Genomic DNA, 12,356 nt, shown 5'->3' with positions numbered 1-12,356 from the left:
GCACTGCAAAGTCGGTGTAAGTCACTAAACTCGTATTACTGTGAATGAGTGATACTGAATTAGAATGTATTATGTAGTTCATTGGTGATCTAGGCTAGAGGTGGTGTCACATCGTAAACCTTCCCCATTGTTTCTGAGTAAATGTATTTTTTAATAAAGAGTAAATTCGTTTAAATTGCTGTACAAATTATTTCAAAAATCAGAATTTGGCCAATTTTGTTTTTGTGTTAAGTAATGTATTCTGTCCGGTTATTTTAAACTAGTGTCATGAAAACGTTTTCCGTCTTCCAATCTACGAATGTGTGCACTCAGAATGTCAGATAGCGTTACCTCTGCTTAGAAACGCCCTTAGTTACGAAAAGCTTGTTGATCACAGCTTGTAGCTTGTTAGCTGAATAAGCTATGGCTTCCAAACACCAGATTTATATTAAGCACAGGACATAATATTTTATTTAAGTGATGAATGTGGCGTTAGGTCCTGATTGTAGCTGTCGTGTGCGAAATACTACCCCTTAGTTTATAGCTAGACTAAGCTAACTACGTTGAATTGAGAAGTGGATAATTAGCTAGGTAGCTAACTGTTAACGCGGATAACTAACGTCAACGTTACCTAGCCTAGCTGTAACGTTAGCCCTCAGATCAGAGACTAACGTGATAGTTCGCATATTCTAGCATGCAAAATGTTCAAAGCAAAAATACTAATTATTGGACCAAGTGAGGTAAGACGATGCAGAATGTAACAACATCTGACATTCAAGAATTATAGCTAGCTAGCTACCTCGGATATGTTAAGTTAGACTAGCTAGCTAGCAAGTTATCTTACGCCAGTGACTAATAATTTGCTAACTAGCATTGCTTGCATGATATTAACGTCGGATTTGGTTAAATATAATTAGTTGGCTACTAGACTAGCTAGTTCGATTTTATTTGTTATTGTGTTGCAAGTACAAGAACGTGTTGAAATCGCTTTTATTTCCAATAGTGTGGGAAGACGGTGCTGTCCAATTTTCTCTCGGACACTGTTGAAACAATAGGAGGGGACTACAGCCCGACGCAAGGTGTCAGGTACGAGCGTTTGTGTTCATCCTCTCATGTTGTTCTTTTCGTCTGTTCTGGGGCACTACTATGGCCAAGTGAACCCGTGTGTTCACAAGCAGTGTTACACTGTAGTGCATAGTAGTCAGTCTAGTATTTTGACATTATACTGACTACACTAGGTTGTTATTAAAATATTATGCTTGTTTTAATATTTTTAAATGTTTGAACAGAAATGTATGCGTTCTATCATTGATTAACGTTATTGGCTTTAGGATCCTGGAGTTTGAATCGCAGACTTTGAGTGGCAGTGGGAAAAACGTGGCTTGTGAGGTGGAGCTCTGGGACTGTGCTGGAGACTTAAGGTTAGTTCAGGGTAATTGCACACAGTCAGTTTCACACACACGTTGTCACTACCACCCATTACTTATTTAGCAAATCATCACCCCCATGCATACATATTTGAAATAGCAGCACTTACACACAGCACATATATTATAGAAACAGTCATACACACGCAAATGCCTCATCACTCGAATTCACTTTTAAAATCGCATACACATGGCTCAAATTTTCATACGTTTACATAACTTTAGTCAGACACAGACGACATTTAATGCAAAAACTCCAAGATGTTATTCAATTTTTAATCACCAGTTATTTACCTCCCTATGATCAGTAGTCATGCAAATTTTGAAAAACTGTCCAGTTTACTCTGAAACACAGGTTATGTTTTGGGGCTAACATCTTGAAAGCCTTTAAAACTGGTAAAGATTCCATGCCAGTTTTTTTAAAGTCTGGACTTGTGTTTAAGGGTTGATATCTATATTTTTCATGCAAACTTGGTAATATGTGAAATGGCTTGACAAGCTACATCTTTCTGTGAATGGCTGTACATTACACAAGTAGTTTCATATGCACTACAAAATTAAGGGGAAACTGCATAAGAGAAAAGATTGGGACAGCCCACCATTTCCGTGAAGTTGGTGATAAAACATTTTGTGGCAGTGACTTTTAATTTTTCCAACAAATTTTGTGATCCAAAGGTTTGAGTCCTGCTGGCCAGCTTTAATGAAGGATTCCAACGGAGTGGCCATCGTTTTTAACCCAGATGTGCCCAGCCATTTGAAGGAAGCGGAGATGTGGCATTCCTCATTCATCTCCTCACAAGGTTTACAGGACAGCCAGTGTCTGCTAATGGCGCATCACAAACCAGGCAGTGCAGCTGACAACGGACGACCAGTTCTATGTAATGTGTAACACCGTTTTTATCATCTTATCACTAGACATATTAAGCAATGCAATCTTGAAATAGTCTGATTGTGTGGCTGACAAGATCTCAAAATTAGCCACATGCTCATTTTTGGTTCACCCTTTTGCATTGGCGGGAATGGAAGAATATCTGTCTCAATAGTAATCGTTCTGGACAATATTTACAGTGCATTATCATGTAAATTCCTTAAAAACCAGTATTGTGCTTTTTTTTTTTTACCCACAGCATCACAGCTGAGCAAGCTGCCCCTGATTCACTCAAACCTAGAGGAGGATCCAGAGGAGGTGCGGCAGGAGTTTCACAGATACCTGGGGTCAATTGTGAAGACACTGTCAGAAAGCAGGGAGCGTGAGGAGATGTCAATAATCACGTGAAGTTCAAAGACATGCTCAGGATTAATCATGCCTGTAAAAGGTTCTGATACAGAGAAGATAGTCGTTTACAGGATTTCGTTTGTCAGAAAGAAATAGGCAAAAAGCTGTGTGTGCAAGCATGCCTCTCTACCATTGATAATTCAAAATAGCATGTTTAATAGGCCTACACTTTTCACATACAAAATGACACCAAATCCTTTATAAGATAAATCTCTTGTTTTTGATTGTTAGTTTTCTGGTTATTTCTTTCAATTATAATTATATATATATATATATACATACATATACACACACACACACACACATCAGATGGTTGTTTTAATTTCTAATTCTAAGAGAGTGTAGTATTGCATAATAAACTAAAAATGGTTCTGATTATATCTTCCATCCATCATCTATACCTGCTTATCCTGTGCAGGGTCGCAGGGGCTGTTGGAGCCTATCCTAGCATTCATTGGCAAGAATACACCCTGGTCATGCAACCAATCTATCGCAGAGCACTCACACCTATGGGCAATTTAGTCTCCAATTTGCCTACTTGCATATCTTTGGACTGTGGGAGGAAACCGGAGTACCTGGAGGAAATTTTATTATATCTTCCACAATGACAACCTATTTCAATGCAAGTTGGGCTGATATATTTTATGTTTTTCTATCCAAATACAGATTTCTGCTCAGTTGATTCTGAAAATTAAATGCCAACAGTAAAAACAGGAGTCTACGTCCTTGTCTTATCAGTTATTTAGATGCAGAATAACAACAACTATTGATACAAGTATATACATATGTACATTTCAATTACTGGAATGGAGAATTATGTCCAACTCTGACATTACCGTCCAAGGTTACATGTGAATAATGCACATATTCACACCCAAAACTGCAACAAGGATAAAGACCGATTTCCCACAAAGTTACTTAACCTGAAAGATCACATGTCTTCTAGTCCTTTGCTTTTTCTGGAAATTTCTTTCATTGTGTCCTGCAAATTCTGGACTGTCTGCGTCATGAAGGCGAAGCTGTCTTGGAGGCTACCCATGCCGCCCTGCATCCAGGTAAAGCGCAGCTCACCGATCCACTTCATCAAGCCGTCAAGCTGTTTCTGCACCTCTCTCTGCTCCTCTAGTTCTGCCAGCAAGGCCTGCTTGGCACACACCTCAGCCTGGTAGGACTGCTGCAGTTCTGCCAGCTCAGTTTCCAACTTTAGAAGCTGTTCGACGCCTTGGGGGTACTTCTTGTGTGGTTGGTCCGCGGGCAGAAGCACGTTACGAGGAATGGACAGGACGTTGTTCACGAGCAGGGTCTCCATACGACTGGAGAGACGCTGAATGCGTTCCTGCAGGAATTTGAGTAACTTCTCGGTGCATTCTCTGGCTTGCTGACACAACTCCGGCCGTGGATCTGCCCCGCCTAGCTTCTTAACAAAAACTGCTTCAACGGTGGTCAAAATGTCATACAGGGAGTCCTGGAAAGCGCTGTACACTCTCAGCATACAAGTCTGTGGGGTAAAGCCAAAGAACTGAGCCTCGTATAACTTCAGCGACTCTGGACACAGCGGCTCCACTGTAGACAGCCAGGAAGAAAGAAATAACATTTTTAAAGCACGTCTTTTAAAAATATGTGAAGTTAAGAAGTTAATGTAGCTGGTTTGGTCATTATTATTAACTTAGTCTTAAATATCCATATAAAAACACCATGGCATAGCTAAAACTATAACTAGGACTAGCTGACTGTGCTAGCCAGATAAACAGCCTGTCTACACTCGACTGGAAGTGTACGTTTTAAATACCGTTTAATTGTCCACTATGATAACTAAACCAATATGTGCATTTATCCAGTTAGTTACAGAAAAAATATAAATTGAGATAACTATGAGTTTTTTTGCAATACCTTCATTTGCGCACTCCGCCATTTTCTGCTTCTCCCGCCCATTAATCTGTACTGGAATCCTGCCTGTGCAGCAGTTCAACTTCATTCGAAGTTCCCTCCCCAGCGGAAACGCACGAGCATGACAGCGAATTAGAGGAAAGTAAATATACTAAACCTTGTTCTCAGCCAATCAGTGGAAGGGAACTGACACGTACCCTTGCTGTCTGCAGTAAACCGGAGCGGGACTGTTAACCCACTGCAACTGTATAATTAACTTTATGATACATCTCTATATAAACTGAATTAACTGATCTGAAGTACATGAACACACATGTAATGATACATTTTACTGTAATTAATTTTCGCAGACAATTTAAATTAACGGGAAAGCTTACCTTCCCGCGTTCGCTTTCACTCAACCATCACCAGAGTTGTAATATGATTGGTTTATGAGATGGACGCTTTGCTAACGCCAGTCAAAACTGACGAGCAACAATATATTTGTTAATAATAGCTGTTAAATTGTATTATTCGAGCTATTAAATTATATTATTCGTGATCACACTCATTAACACTTGGCAAATATTCTATCCATTTGGATAACTAACATCCTAAATGATACGATTAAGTGTTGCATTGTTTACATTTAGCCATTTGGCTAATAAACAGCATTGATGGTTTGCGAGAATGCATTTCATTGTATAGCATGGAGGTGTACATTTCACTACTAAAAACCTGCGTTATGCATTGCAGAATACATGTGAATCGACAAAAACACCCCAAGCTTTCTCCTTATTTATCGAAACAAAGTATACGCGGACCAATCAGAGAGTGCCATCATCGAAATTGAGGCGGTAGGGTTGTGGTTGACACTTGCGAGGGTTAATCAGGTAAAGCGATATAAACACCACAACGAATGAGAAACTGCAGTAGAAAAACATTCGTTCTTCACTTCTACGCCCAGAGTAATGACGTGTCAAGAAAGTGCCGGAAGCGCCGATTTGTCCAAGATGGCTTACCAGACGTTTCAACAGGAATATCTTCAGATTCCTGTTGTAACCAGGGCATATACCACCGCCTGTGTTCTCACAACCGCCGCTGTGGTAAGAGAAAATGATTAAATAAGATAACGTCTGAATTGAAATTCGGATCTAGTGTGTTAGCTTGTTACAAATGCGATAAAACCTGGTGTTACCACATCGGCTAAGGCTAACTAGCTATATCGTGTAGTTGCCTATTCTGTTACCTGCAATGTTAACGTTACATTTTAAGCTCCACAGCTAACTAACGTTAGTAACTAATGAAGAGCTGATTGTCGACAGGCACGTGTGTAAGTGTAAAGTGCTACGTGCTAAATCTTCAACTTTGACTAGTGGCTACAAGGGAAGGTCAGGTAGCTTGTTAGCCACACTGACATGGGTAGGTAGCCATACCAGATGTGACTGACTAGCAAGCAAATCCAAAGCTAGCTACGTAGAAAACGACGTCTATTTTCGCTAACTCAATGAGTTTATTCATAACTCAAATTGTTGTTTTGCTCTCGTAACCTTTCTGAATTACTATGCCCGCAGCAACTGGAACTAATCACACCTTTCCAGCTATATTTCAATCCTGATTTAATATTGAAACATTATCAGGTGAGTGGAATCTTCCTGAAATGGAGTTTCTGTCATTTCGGACAATCTTACGTGTGACCTGTTTTGAGCTATTAATATCACAGCGTTGACTTACAATTTATGTCTGTGATTTTGATATCAAGAAAAAAGTAAAATCAGTAACAAGATAACATATATTGCCAAGATTACAGTTGCCGTACTGTTTTGCTGTTTTCACCCTTGCAGGTATGGCGGCTCATAACCAATTTTCTGTTTTTTGGTCCTGTTGGTTTCAACTTCCTATTCAATATGATTTTTTTGTATCCTTTCTTTGGTAAGATGACTGTTCATGGCTTCAGTTTGTATTGAGTAGAGCATAGAGTATTGAAATCTTCTAATTGTTAAACTAATGTTCTGCCATTTCAAATGCATTGTTTTTAAATGTCCTGCTTTGAAAATGTTGGGTTTACCTGTAAGATGCAAAGCAGATCGTTTTCATCCTGTAATGTTTACTGTTTGTCCTGAGATGTCCTTAACTGCAGGCTCACAGATATCGGTACTGCCGGATGCTGGAGGAGGGCTCATTTAGAGGCCGTACTGCTGACTTTGTGTTCATGTTCCTCTTTGGTGGTGTCCTCATGACCGTATCCTTCAACCGTTAACACTGTCTGTCCACATGCATATTTTTTAGTTCTCGCCACCGATGTGGTCAAGAAAGCAATGTCCATGAAATCCAGTAATGAGCCTAAATGCATAGCCAAAAACACAACCATGTTTATGCTGTGGTCATTGCACAGATACACAGCCCTGATCTTTAGGCTTTGGAATTTAATTAGCCATTTTGGCACATTCGTCAGTTGTTGACACCGCTACTTGCATACTTTGTTGTTGACAGTGAGAGAACCACTTTCCCCAAAATAAAATGTGTGATCTTTTCATATTTGGAATTTTCTCTCTGTGTCATTTCAATGACATGCTATAATGTACATTATATTTTTAATTTGTCTTTGTTAACAACTTTCATGTTGAAGAGGGTGAGCTTTGCTTTAGCAGCTCCTCCCTTCTGGCTGCAGAATCGAAAGTTCCAATATCTCTAAATTGTGAAAATGCCATGAGAATTTTGAGAACAACCATTCAGCTTAAGAATGCAGGCTGTGCTTTTGATTGTTATAGAAATGTATGCATGTGAATTCACTCTTCATTGAATTTATGCATGTTCCAATTCCAAGGTCTACCTTTACAACTGCTCAGATATTTGGCACCTTTGTGAGCCTTGTGTTCCTGGGCCAAGCTTTCACTATCATGCTGGTGTATGTGTGGAGCCGACGTAACCCCAATGTTCGCATGAACTTCTTTGGCCTACTAAACTTTCAAGCCCCGTTTCTGCCCTGGGTGCTCATGGGATTCTCCCTGCTTCTAGGAAATTCCATCATTGTTGACCTTCTAGGTACGTTCTTCATCTCAGTAACCCTGTTAAGCACGTAACAGTCTTGGAAATTATTTTGCTCATGTTTAAATGTGTTCAATCTTTGTCTCTCTCGCATTTTTGTCGTCCACCCCCCCCCCCCCCGCCCTTAAAGGCATTGCTGTCGGACATGTGTACTTCTTTCTGGAGGATGTCTTCCCAAACCAGCCTGGGGGTGGCAGGTGGCTGAAGACACCAACCATTCTGTAAGGAGCAAATTGGTTGTTGTTGAATTCTGTTATAACCTCGGTCACAAATGTTTGCCATTCGTTCCCTTTTTAAAAAATTAATTGTTACAAGGCTAGTACTCTCTAAATAGGATGTCTCCGTGTGGTTCCCACAGAAAGATGTTGTTTGACACTCCGGAAGAAGATGCTAACTATAACCCCCTCCCAGAGGAGCGCCCAGGTGGCTTTGCCTGGGGGGAGGGGCAGCGCCTTGGCGGCTAGGCCAGCCTCCCACCCCTGCGTCAGACTTGCGGACATTTCTTCAGAGAGCTACGAAAGACTCCTTTCTCTTTTTACCCATTTCTCTTGCTCTGGATTAAGAGTGTGAAACCCCCCTCCCTCTGTGTACCAGCAGGATTTGCGGTTGTCTATGTTCGAGGCAAGTGTCTCCTTCAAGCTGTTGACTGTATTGTTCAGTCTTGTCAGACTGTCACTAAAGATTGTGTGAAAGGGCACAGCAATTTCAGAACTGCAGAAGGGACTAGTGACAGCTGCTCTTGATCATGGCCGTCTTCGTGTTTCATCAGTTTTTTACTAACGTAGATCAAATGAACAATTATCTGCTGACGAAAAGAGAAGAGGAAAAATTGTGGAACAATTCTGATCTTCGCAGCCTTTTTTCAATTTTACTTTTTTTTCTAAAGAATAAATGTATGTGAAAAGTATAAATGTGGCAAAGGAAAATGTTTTCTGTCGTTTGTTGCGCAGTGATGGAATAATATTTTGATTTAATTTTGCAGTGATTGTCTCGTTCTCAAATAATCTCACTGATTGACTGCTGTTTTGGTATGAATATATTGTAGAGATCAGTGTTCTACATGGTCTAAACTGAAGGTTCACACCCGTTATAATACAGTAGAGTAGTACAGAATCTCAGAAACCCTTTGGGGAATGTGAGTAATTCAGAACTCTGAAACCGAAGTTAAAATGTGCTTGTTTTCATTTTAATTATTCATTGGAATGGTTGTTGTAGACTTTATTTTTGTCAGGCTCTTATTTTGTTGCCGTAAATCTTTTTGTAACTTAACCAATAATCAGACGAGCAACTGGAAGGTTCTTCTTGGAACTTTTTTTTTTTTTCTACTTCAGCCTACCAAAAGATGCAACATAATAAAATGCCTTCTAAGGACCTGTTCAGTTAAGGACTGCTGGCAAAAGAATCCTATCCACTTTGTGTTCTCAAAAATGAAAACGTTACAGAGCGGAAATGGCTTAACGAATGTGTTCTCATTGGAACGTGCTTTCCGAAGAATGCCGTGTAAGAGAAATTTAATTGTCCCAATGAATGTGCCCTAAAAGAGTGTCAATCACAGAGAAACTGAAAACTTGACCAAGAAAAGAGCTAGACAGAAGGAGAGATCAGCTTTGTAGGGAGTTCAAAACAAGCAGGGGATGATCATAGCTGTGTTACAACAGACAAGGCATTGGTGAGGGAACACGGAAGGGGGACCAATGATGAGTAAGTGACTGCGGACAACACGGTTAAACAGAAACTGCTTCCCGAACTGTTAATGAATGCATCCATCAATGTGTCCAGCAGCACAATAAAACGTGCATTTTTTTGGCACAAGAAGATACCATTGTTTTTGTTTCCTCAGTCACTTGGGACTTTAAAGTCGTTGATTTTTGACGGACCCAACATGCAGTTGCAGAGTTACAGGTGTTTTCCCGGTTTTTATCAATGGAAGGTGTGACTTTGTTTTCCAATGAAGACTTGCTTTATTGCATCCGGGATAATAAAGAGAATCTATGTATTTTATAAGGAGCATGACTGCGTTATTTCGTATGCTGCTTCCGGGTTTGCGTTTTGTTCAGTTAACTGGTCAGTCTTGAAGCATTGAGTTCATATCTTTGTGGTTCTACCGTAATTAGTGGTCCAAGCAGCGAAGCTGGTGGAGCGCTATTGTATCTGTTAGGATTATTATTATTATTATTTTTCTCCGCTAAAAGTGTCTGAGGCTCAGCAACCATAAGTCCTATAGCAACCAAATTTGGTAGGTGGGTTCCTATGGCCCCCCCCCACTACTCTGGCACTAAAAATCACCTATGTCGGCCAGATGGTGGCGCTATAACAAAGGGTCATGCGTAAAAGGCCATAGCTCCCACACCATAGGTCAGATCAACATACAACTTAATTGACCTATGCATCTGAACATGCTCTACAACTTTGCTATTGGACCACCTATGTCCGCCATTTTGTTTGCCCACCATTTTGACTTTTTAGTTGAGGTGTGGAAGCTTTCTCCACTAAAAGTGTCTGAGGCTCAGCAACCATAAGTTGTAGACCAACAGAATTTGGTAAATTGGTTCCTATGGCCCCCCACTACTCAGGCACTACAAATCACCTATGTCAGCTAGGTGGTGGCGCTATAACAAAGGGTCATGTATAAAAGGTCATAACTCCCACACCATAAGTCAGATCAACACAACACTTCATCGACCAATGCATCTGAATGTGCCATACAACTTTGCTATGGGACCACCTATGTCCGCCATTTTGTTTGCCCGCCATTTGGACTTTTTTATTAGTTGGGGTGCGGAAGAGCTGTAGCTCAAAATCTAAAGTGTTAGGACATCTAGTAAACTCCTTTAAGGCAAGCGGCTAGAAGACATCCATGGCGACGCAACTAAGTAATCCGACACCGTCGGGTCTAGTTTTTATCAGTGAGGGGAGGGTCTGAACTTCATAATGGACAATATTATCTATCTGGGCATTTATAAAAATATTCTTTCACCACTCAAAAAATCGTATTCCGTCATAGCAACAAGATAAACCAGACAATAGCCCTAAGATATGCCAATACAGCAGTGAAAACACTGCTCACTGAGTAACGAAATAAACGAGACAACGTTTTAAAAAATGATACCATGTCATTCTACAGTCAATATCTGGGACTAAGTATTGAATAAATATACAACCTTACCGTTGGTTTTACGCGTAGAGGTGTCCCTTTTGAGACTGAGTGGTCATATATTGTCTTGGACAATCCGTTTGTGAAATATACGCGCATCTGTGATGCCTGGGTACCTTCAAAAATAGCTGTGCGTTATACCACACCTGTTGTTTAGGGCGTTGTCACCATTTTTAGTACAGCCTGGCTTGATTGACAACAGTGATGACGAGAGTTTTGGAACATTGCTAAAACGTGGTGGACGGTTAAATTCTTTTCTTATCGTCCCATCCCCATCCGTCATTTTGCTGAGAAATAGCTAAAACCATTTTTTTTTTTATAGTATTTGAGTTTCTCTGCAAACACGCGTAAACACGCTGGTAAAATAAAACAATGACGGTAAATATATAGTCCGCTTTGTTCCGTTGCTACCATAATATAACAAACTTTCTTGTGTCTACAGCTGCAGTTTCTCGCTGCAATTACTAATATTGAATATAAACAAAAGACACAATTTATGCTGTAGTCTGCCAATGTCGAAATAAATAAGGTAGGCTCCTCTGCGCGCAGCTCACAGGTAGCAGGGATGGCGAGTTGATATTTAGTTTTTTGTTTTTTTTTCAATGTGGTATTTATTATTTGAAATATGTATTATTATTCTATCTGTCTCTGAAGCGCTCTGAAGTGTGCATTCTCTGCTAAACTGAGCAATGGATTGGAATATGTGTCTGTGTTGCACGGTATTCCGAAACTTCAGCACTTTTTCGGTACTTTAAAAAAAAAAAAATGGTTCGGTATTATAATTTTCCGACGTTTAGTAGTTGTGTCAAATGTAAAAGCCAGGGAAATGTCTCTCCCACATTACTGATTGAGAGGATGAAAAGTGTAATTTGTCCGAATCTTCGCTAGATGGCAGTAGCAACTAAGGTTGCCAACTGAGGTGAAATTGCGCTTGTGCACTCACTCGTTGATACAGCGTAAGCTTCGACTCAGTTCACTTCAGTAGCAATAGGTGTTTTAATTTGGAAATATTTTATTATAGGAAGGTGCTGTATTGTTATTAAAGTATGCTGTTTTTAGATCTACTTAAAAGTGAAAGACCCATTTAAAGATTTAGTTTACAACTGTTTAATTTTTGAAATATATTTAATATATTTTTCTATTGTTTAGTGTTGTAACACTATAGGCCTATGCTTATTGAACAGGCTTCAACTTAAAGGTTGTTAATAAACCAGGTTTTTAATAAACCGTGAATTCAAAAATGAGGTCAACCCTTGTGGACATTACGTTTCTGATCTATTAAGGTAATTTCAGTATCGTTAGGTACCGAGTATTGAATCAGTATTGTTTCAGTATCGGGAATCGTGATACTAAACCTGGTATCGGTATCAAAGTCAAAATTTCGGTATCGTGACAACACTAGTGTGAGGTCTTTTTTAGTTGCGGCATGGAAGCGCTGCAGCTGTACATACACACTGGGCCATCTAAGGCCCTGTCCACACCTATACAGATTTTTCTGAAAACTTAGTTTTTTTCCCCCTCCGTTAAAAAAAAAATCCTATCCACATGACCGGCGTTTTAAAAAAATATCTCCGTCCACAGGAGAATGCTAAAACGATTGCCGCAT

General features: G+C 39.9%; 3 protein-coding genes across 3 annotated transcripts; 2 read left to right on the top strand and 1 right to left on the bottom strand.

Moving 5' to 3' along the window:
• Window positions 1-339: 339 nt before the first annotated feature.
• Window positions 340-2,912, top strand: ift22 (intraflagellar transport 22 homolog (Chlamydomonas)). The gene is made up of 5 exons (XM_064352172.1): window positions 340-719; window positions 983-1,065; window positions 1,311-1,400; window positions 2,082-2,284; window positions 2,534-2,912. Exons 1-5 carry the CDS (start codon window positions 681-683, stop codon window positions 2,680-2,682), a joined length of 564 nt encoding a protein of 187 aa, XP_064208242.1. The 5' UTR covers window positions 340-680; the 3' UTR covers window positions 2,683-2,912.
• Window positions 2,913-3,254: 342 nt separating this feature from the next.
• On the bottom strand, window positions 3,255-4,717 carry mis12 (MIS12 kinetochore complex component). Its single transcript, XM_064352171.1, has 2 exons — window positions 4,573-4,717; window positions 3,255-4,245 (listed from the first exon to the last, which is right to left on the bottom strand). Exons 1-2 carry the CDS (start codon window positions 4,655-4,657, stop codon window positions 3,614-3,616), a joined length of 717 nt encoding a protein of 238 aa, XP_064208241.1. The 5' UTR covers window positions 4,658-4,717; the 3' UTR covers window positions 3,255-3,613.
• Window positions 4,718-5,494: 777 nt separating this feature from the next.
• On the top strand, window positions 5,495-8,980 carry derl2 (derlin 2). The gene is made up of 7 exons (XM_064352170.1): window positions 5,495-5,654; window positions 6,123-6,188; window positions 6,393-6,466; window positions 6,697-6,790; window positions 7,398-7,593; window positions 7,727-7,817; window positions 7,955-8,980. The coding sequence occupies exons 1-7, from the start codon at window positions 5,520-5,522 to the stop codon at window positions 8,058-8,060; spliced, it is 762 nt and encodes a 253-aa protein (XP_064208240.1). The 5' UTR covers window positions 5,495-5,519; the 3' UTR covers window positions 8,061-8,980.
• Window positions 8,981-12,356: the final 3,376 nt, after the last annotated feature.

The sequence above is a fragment of the Anguilla rostrata genome, chromosome 9 (assembly GCF_018555375.3).
Source record: "Anguilla rostrata isolate EN2019 chromosome 9, ASM1855537v3, whole genome shotgun sequence".
Classification (NCBI taxonomy): domain Eukaryota; kingdom Metazoa; phylum Chordata; class Actinopteri; order Anguilliformes; family Anguillidae; genus Anguilla; species Anguilla rostrata.
Note: the sequence above shows the minus strand (reverse complement) of the source record. Positions and strands in the feature narration are given on the sequence as shown.

Excerpts from the sequence above, each read along its gene's own strand:
- derl2 (XM_064352170.1), top strand. The coding sequence starts at position 5,520 with ATGACGTGTCAAGAAAGTGCCGGAAGCGCCGATTTGTCCAAGATGGCT. Across the intron at positions 5,655-6,122 it reads TTCTCACAACCGCCGCTGTG|CAACTGGAACTAATCACACC; the intron begins GTAAGAGAAAAT and ends CTATGCCCGCAG. Across the intron at positions 6,791-7,397 it reads TTGGTGGTGTCCTCATGACC|ATATTTGGCACCTTTGTGAG; the intron begins GTATCCTTCAAC and ends ACAACTGCTCAG.
- mis12 (XM_064352171.1), bottom strand. The coding sequence starts at position 4,657 with ATGAAGTTGAACTGCTGCACAGGCAGGATTCCAGTACAGATTAATGGG. Across the intron at positions 4,246-4,572 it reads GGCGGAGTGCGCAAATGAAG|TGGAGCCGCTGTGTCCAGAG; the intron begins GTATTGCAAAAA and ends GGCTGTCTACAG.
- ift22 (XM_064352172.1), top strand. The coding sequence starts at position 681 with ATGTTCAAAGCAAAAATACTAATTATTGGACCAAGTGAG. Across the intron at positions 720-982 it reads TAATTATTGGACCAAGTGAG|TGTGGGAAGACGGTGCTGTC; the intron begins GTAAGACGATGC and ends TATTTCCAATAG. Across the intron at positions 1,401-2,081 it reads GACTGTGCTGGAGACTTAAG|GTTTGAGTCCTGCTGGCCAG; the intron begins GTTAGTTCAGGG and ends TGTGATCCAAAG.